At 42.8% G+C, this 7,008-nt stretch overlaps 2 protein-coding genes across 2 annotated transcripts; one reads left to right on the forward strand and one right to left on the reverse strand.

Moving 5' to 3' along the window:
- The first annotated feature begins 334 nt into the window (after positions 1-334).
- On the forward strand, positions 335-4,304 carry Ser7 (serine protease Ser7). Its single transcript, XM_018110071.2, has 3 exons — positions 335-558; positions 613-752; positions 1,174-4,304. Exons 1-3 carry the CDS (start codon positions 471-473, stop codon positions 2,167-2,169), a joined length of 1,224 nt encoding a protein of 407 aa, XP_017965560.1. The 5' UTR covers positions 335-470; the 3' UTR covers positions 2,170-4,304.
- Positions 4,113-5,221, reverse strand: LOC108657466 (uncharacterized). The gene has a single exon (XM_030387273.2). It carries the CDS (start codon positions 4,574-4,576, stop codon positions 4,346-4,348), a length of 231 nt encoding a protein of 76 aa, XP_030243133.1. The 5' UTR covers positions 4,577-5,221; the 3' UTR covers positions 4,113-4,345.
- Between the last annotated feature and the right edge of the window lie 1,787 nt (positions 5,222-7,008).

Consider the following 7,008-nt stretch of genomic DNA (forward strand, 5'->3'; position numbering starts at 1 on the left):
AAATATATGCACTTTTATATACCTCATTTAATTATAATTATATGGGCATTATGCGATTGCTTAATTCAAAACGTGGCTGGGCTTTGCTGCTTGGCTGCTGCAACTACAACCTGATCTTTCTCGTAAGAGAACCTTGCGATCTACGCTATGTACATATATAATGGAATAAGATTGGGATCGTCTGAGCTTTGCACCTTTTACCGATCAAAGCCATTTTTCTTAATTAATCAAACGCCTAAGCTGGTTTTTTTTTTCAATTGAAAATGAGTTAGTGCAGTTGCCAATCAATGAGAGAGGGAGAGAGAAACAAATTCTGACGCCAGCCACTCGGAGGTCAGCTCCAATCGTGCTGGCTTTGAGTCGAGTGCCCAGCGCCGCTGTGAGTAGTTGATTAAGCGCAATTCAATCGCTGAGTCCAACCAAGCTCTAGTATCAGCACCGGAATCGTGGTTAACTGCAATCACCCATCGATGACGTCACATGCGCTGCTGTCGCTGACACTGCTGCTGGCGGCTGCCCAGCTGAGGGCACAGCAGATGGCAGCTAACAGCGCGGATAGTAAGTAGACCAGGCTGGGAATACGCAGTCATACAACTCTTATCCAATTCGTAGAGGTTTACTTCGGAAACTGCAATACGGCGGACTACGGCTCCGGACGTTGTGTCTACAGCAGCAATTGTGATTTCAACGATGTGAACTTGCTGAAGGCGGCTGGCAAAAGTTTTTGTCGCTCACAGCAGCGCCCTGAGTTGGTGAGTTCAGTGTCGAGAGTGACAGACAGCGGAAGCAGAAACTAGTAGCATCTATGTAATAGACATCATGAGGCTAGGTTGATATAAATTAGTCAATAGGAACTCATCAATCTACATGGACAAACGTCAATATCTGATGATGACTTTCAGTGGTAGGAAGGAAGGGAGAGAGACACGAATTCACTTGGCTGACAGCAGGAAGAAGAAACCAGTAAACGAACGAATCGGAAGAGATGATTATCAGCCGGTAGCAACAGCTACTCTATTGAAGGTTATCTAGAAACACAAAGAGTTGCCAAAACAAACTTGCAAGCTAAGCCTATACCTAATACGCGATCTATGTCTAAAGCTGGATATGATGAGCCTGTAAGGACATTGTCATCCAAGGCCATTCACACTCGACTTGCTCTATCCATTGCAGATTTGTTGTCCGCGTGAGCAAAACGGGTTGCCTTTGCTGGCGGGTCACTCGCCCAAGAATTCCTCCGCAGTGGAGCAGGGAAAGCCCTTCCCAGCTACACCCGCCACGCCCGATGCGCTGCCGAGGCACCCGCATTGCGGAACCTCATTTGCATTCAAGGTGTACGGCGGCCACGTAACGGGTCTTCTGGAGTTTCCCTGGACCACGCTACTGGAGTACACAGTGATCGCCGGCGGACAGAAGCAGCACAGCTGCGGCGCCTCGTTCATCGCCCAGCGCTGGCTGCTCACGGCAGCGCATTGCGTGCACGAGAGCTTCGTGGGCGCCCATCGCAGACTGACCAGCGCCCGGCTGGGCGAGTGGAACACGACCAGCGACCCGGACTGCCTGACGGCCTGGAATGGCCAGCGGGAGTGTGCGCCGCGCCACATCCAAGCAAGCATCGATCGGCAGCTGGTGCACCCGCAGTTCGATGTGGCCAACTTGACCCACGACATCGCACTGCTGCGTCTCGCGCAGCCCGTCGACTGGAGCCAGCTGCCGCACGTGGAGCCAGTGTGCCTGCCGCCCGTGCGAGGCTCGCGCGCCGATCAGCTGGTGGGCAGCGCTGTGGACGTGTCCGGCTGGGGTCTGACTGAGCACGGCAACATCCCGAGCGAGGTCAAGCTCAAGGCCGTGCTCTACGTGCAGCCGCAGGAGCAGTGCCGCGTGTCCTTGCGCAAACACGACTACACGCTCTCCGACGGGCAGTTCTGCGCCTCGGGCGGCATTCACGTCGACTCCTGCTCCGGCGACTCGGGCGGTCCGCTCACCGTCGAGGCGTACACGCCCCAGAGGGACCGCTTCGTCTACCAGGCCGGCATCGTATCCTATGGCAAGAGGTATTGCGGAGCGTCCGACTTCCCAGGCGTCTACACCAGAGTCAGCAGCTACGTGGACTGGATCGAGCACACCATTGAGAGCAACAGCGACGCTGCTGCAGTAGCGCGCCCATAGGCGACAGTTGTCGTATCGCTTACTTTACTATTCTCATCAGCTCAATTCTTTATAGGGATACTCGTTCACAAAGCCACAGAAGCTTGACTTGACTCCAAATATAATTTTCGTTGCTTGATTATGTAAGGAAATTAAATATTGGATTTATCCATTGACTTTATGAACGAGCATTGCATAATCGGTTAAACCCGACTATTAGATTCATTGTATGTTTTCCGCAGCTTCAAAATTCTAAGATCGAAGTTCACAATAATTTCTAAATACAAGACTTGTATGAACTATGAAAGCCAATTGGGACACACTTATGCATATCCACTTGCACTTGGAGGGTCGGCTATACCCTACTACAATGCTTCTTATATTTTTTCCACACTTTCAAGATTCACAACTTTTGGTTTTTGTTCATTATGGTCCCAAGTTCTCACTATTGTCTGACGTATCATGCAAGCTATTTTCGACTGATTATTAGTACCAGCTCCAGTTTTCGTATTTCCAGACACAGGCCTGTCTATACATTTGTAAATATATAACATTTCGATAATTTGAATATGCAAATTTAATGCCGAAATATCATAGACGAACTGATTAAGTAAGCTCTTTTATAATCAATTTCAATGCCTTCAGTGAAAATTATGTCACCAACAGAAAACGAACCTAAAATGCGACTAAAAGTGGACATATTTTGATTTCTGCGCATTGCCGTTTGTCACGATTGATAGATCTAGAGATTGCGTAAAACACACACGACAGAGTGTAATTAACAGGAGTGTGACGTCATTAACTCGACTTACGGTTTACGGTCTGCGGTCTGCGGTCTGCGGGTTGTTAATATAACTCTATGCCCTTAATTATGAGCATATATTGATTGTCACGCAGAGAAAACATTCACGGATCGATCTTATCGGGCGACTTCATAAAATTTTTTAATTTGAATAGTTTTTCGTATAAAAGCTTTGAATGAAATTAGTTGTCCGGCTGGTGGAACACCTTCAATGTCGATAAGCCCTTAGCTAAACACCTTTTCTGTGTGGGGTCATTCCGTAGATAATGCCACAAGACAAATATGATAAATTTGATAAAGAAATTGTTTCATTTGTATATAAGCGATCCGAAAATAAGTTAATTCTATTCTTCAGCTGATTATATTAAGTAAAGTACTACCCGTTGTTATGGCATTGATGAGATCGAACCCTGTGTCCCTTGCACTTTTCATACGACCTAGTTTTAGTCATTGTCTTAGAAGAAAGTTTATGACTTAGATACGAGCTACGGTCAGTCAGCAAAGGGAAAGAACAAGCAAATCATCAGTTGATTGGCTGAAAACTGAAGATTATTCAATTTGATGGAAAGTTTTGATGACATCAGCGAGCTGCCAATCATAGTAGGGTAATATCTCGATGCCAAACATACGACAGTTTCATGTCATTCCCAGCACTGTTCATAAAACATATACATGGGCTTTTATTATTTTTACCCACTCATCATGTGCTAATAGAGGGTATACTTGGCACAAGCATGCACGCAGATAAAACGAAGAAAAGACTGACTCTTTGTCTATCGACAATAGTTTCACTTGGTTTTCAGGAAATTAAGTAAGACTACAAACTGGGTGCTCTGACATTAGTTTTGTTATTTATTAATCCAGTGAATCTTGTTCAATTTACAGAGATCGATTTTGTATGATCTTAATGGATTTACATTTAGAATCTTGATCTAAGAAAGATGAGACGGAATGATCATTATTTGGTATACACATATATAGACTTCGGCTTTCAGATGAGAGGGATGTGGCGTCATTAGTTTGATTAGATTACATGATCTCCGAGCCCTAACATTGGCAAACACTTGTAGTCTCTGAACCCTGATCGAGTCACTAATATCACTGTTCACAATCTTGTATAGAGTAGTTGTACAGTCGGATATAGCCCGGAAAAGTCCATATCTTTATGAGGTATAGGTGTCGTTTATTTGTCTACATGTTCGTTACATGCATTACACTGCTTACACTGTTAATACTATTGCGTGGATGTGCATAAATTAGAATATTCAATAAATACTAAAAACAAACATAGTATAATTACTACAGTACAATTATAATAAATTAAATCGTAAGTGCCTAGCGAATAAAAAAAAAAGTAACCCGAAGAAGACGACTCTTCTCTGCCCCAGCCGACGCTCACTTGTTTCGCGCAAAGATCACGGCGCGCCGACAGCGATCGCGATGATCGCGCATTTTACCCGCCGGACAGGGTCGCTTGACCCGACTGGAGATGAGCAGCTGGCCGGTTAGCGTCTTGCTGCGGGGACTGTAGAAGATAAGGCGACGTGCCTCTGTCGTTTGGCTGTACTGGCCGAGCAGCAGTATGAGAGCACATCCCAGGGCGAGAATCAGGCGTTGCAGTTGCATGTTGATCGGTGTGGCGGAATGGCGAGAGGGCAGAGTTCACTTGGTTTGGGCTTGGCGTTTGCTTTGGCTTTGCCTATTTTCGTTTTTGCTCGGACCGGGCGTGCGGGATTGTTTTCGACGCTGGGCTGACTGTGACTGCGTACGATCGTCGCTGTTGTGGCTGTAGTCGTAATTGTAGTCGACGCTGCTCTGTCGATGTTGTCAATATTTAATGCGCCGCTGTCAGATTAGATAAGGGCATTCCACACGATCCGCTCGCTGATAAGATAAGCAGGGCGAGCTCCTCTACATACCTGCAAGTGAAAACCACATTTGTTGCCCCTGGACTGTTACTGGCAGCGGCCAGTCGCTTCTATTTTTGTATCTTAGTAATGGGCTGCCGCCTGCCACTCACACCAGCACAACGTCTGTGACGAAAGCGTGCGGGAATTCACTCGGCGAATTCCACGACAATGCGTTGCGCTGCGTCCACAAATCGTTTACGTCATGGTCCGTGACACCCAACTTCCGGCCATATTCCCACTAAATTGTTGGCACAATTCCGAATCACGCCTGAAAATATACTGCAAAGCTTTGGAATCGAAAGCTTTGCAAGCGCCAGCCTCTCCCCGTCAGCTTCGTTTCTGCCATGTGTAACTAGAAATATGCTAATCAGATCTAAGGTCGGATATTAGCATAACCAAATATATTACTTATATTAAAAAATCGCAATAGATCGCACTCTGAACTAAATACTTACTTACTTAAATACTTGATAAATACAGAATACTAAAAGTGATCTTATTATATATCTGACGTTTTCACTCAACATATAAAACTCAAGCAGATCGCTGTTTGGAATATATAATAAATACAAAAATACTAAATAAATACTACCATTTTCTCATTGTATTTTCTTTTCAATTACACTCAAGTAGAATAGAACAGAGTGACAAAAAATATTAAGTACTAAAATACTAAATTACCTCTTAAGCATTCTGTTTTCATTGAAGTTTTTTTTACAGTTAAATGGTGCAATAGATCACAGCTTGGAATAAATACTAAATATGTACTCAAATTGTCTCATTATGTGGACGTTTTCAATTACACTCAGGTAAACTAGCGCAGATCACTGTTTGGAATAAATACTAAAGTAATAAATAAACACTTGAATAATCTGGTTCTACTGACATTTTCATTTACACTCAAAAAGAATACAACAGATTAGAGCTTGGAATAATTACTCAAATGCTATAAATACTCAAGGTGATGTCTTTATTTAACTAACGTTGTCAACCAGACTCAAATAGAATACAAGTAAGAACGTTGCCCTCGGGCGTTGCCGACTACAGAATAATCATTCACATCCCATCAGTAATTTAGTAGCTAAGTTTAACTCTACTTGTCACACCTCTACTGGGCGTAGAGACCTCATTTTTGGCCAGTACCTAGAACGATCTAACGGTAACCTAACTGCAAAATTTGGATGCCTAAATGGCGTGCAGACAAGGTAATTGCACAAATTTAATATACTCATTTCACTTTCGCGAATGAGTATAAAAACACTTTATAATTCCGACTAATTACTAACAATTAACTAATTGCTAAAACTAAATACTAATCTTATTATATATGGACAAGCAATATTTCACTTAGAATATTGATTCAATACTTAATCAGCACTTACAAGCGATAGCAACTGTCTCTTAATCGAGATATTAACTCTTCCATTTTATAAAATTTGGCCTTCATTTAAATCCAAACATCAATTTGTTTTAATATTCTGGGCAAAGTTTAATTGAAATAGCACATCGCATAATGAATGAATGGAAATCATAAAAGAATCTACAAATAGTTATATTCCTATTATAAACAAGTAAGAAAGCTCTAGTCGAGACTGCTCGACTACGAGATCCCCTGAACCCTACAAGCAACTGATATTTCAATAATAGTTAGCACACACACACGCACACGCACACACACACACGCATACAAACAAACACACGCACACACATACACATACAAACAAACACACGCGTACACACACACTCACATATACAGGCGATTGCGCTTGGGTTGCATTGCAATGTTGGAAATATAATGAAAACTTATTTGTTGAATAATTTAATTTCTAGACGTACGATCGTAATGAAACTTTCAGAACGTAATCATAATGTTAAAATGTATGTGTATACCGAAGCACAAGTCTCTAGTATTCGATATACGACTTTTACAAAGACGAGGGTGAGGGGGTGAATTTAGGGGTGGGGGGTAAATTTTAATAAAAACCGAAATTGTATAAAATACATCTCTATATACATTTTAAATTTGGAGACTCTAGCTTGAAAGATGTAGGAGATATAATTATTAAAGTGATCTTCGATAATGTTTTTTATCGATAAAAAAGTATCGGAATGAGTTATCGTTTGTTAGTGATAAACTCGATATGCGCG

This window comes from Drosophila navojoa, chromosome X, assembly GCF_054131105.1.
Source record: "Drosophila navojoa isolate 15081-1374.11 chromosome X, UAZ_NAV_1.0, whole genome shotgun sequence".
Lineage (NCBI taxonomy): Eukaryota > Metazoa > Arthropoda > Insecta > Diptera > Drosophilidae > Drosophila > Drosophila navojoa.

What these genes read in the sequence shown, in the direction of transcription:
- Ser7 (XM_018110071.2), top strand. Translation starts at nt 471, where the DNA reads ATGACGTCACATGCGCTGCTGTCGCTGACACTGCTGCTGGCGGCTGCC. An exon ending in GGCAGCTAACAGCGCGGATA is followed by an intron (nt 559 to 612) that starts GTAAGTAGACCA and finishes TCCAATTCGTAG; the next exon opens with AGGTTTACTTCGGAAACTGC. An exon ending in CACAGCAGCGCCCTGAGTTG is followed by an intron (nt 753 to 1,173) that starts GTGAGTTCAGTG and finishes TATCCATTGCAG; the next exon opens with ATTTGTTGTCCGCGTGAGCA.
- LOC108657466 (XM_030387273.2), bottom strand. Translation starts at nt 4,576, where the DNA reads ATGCAACTGCAACGCCTGATTCTCGCCCTGGGATGTGCTCTCATACTG.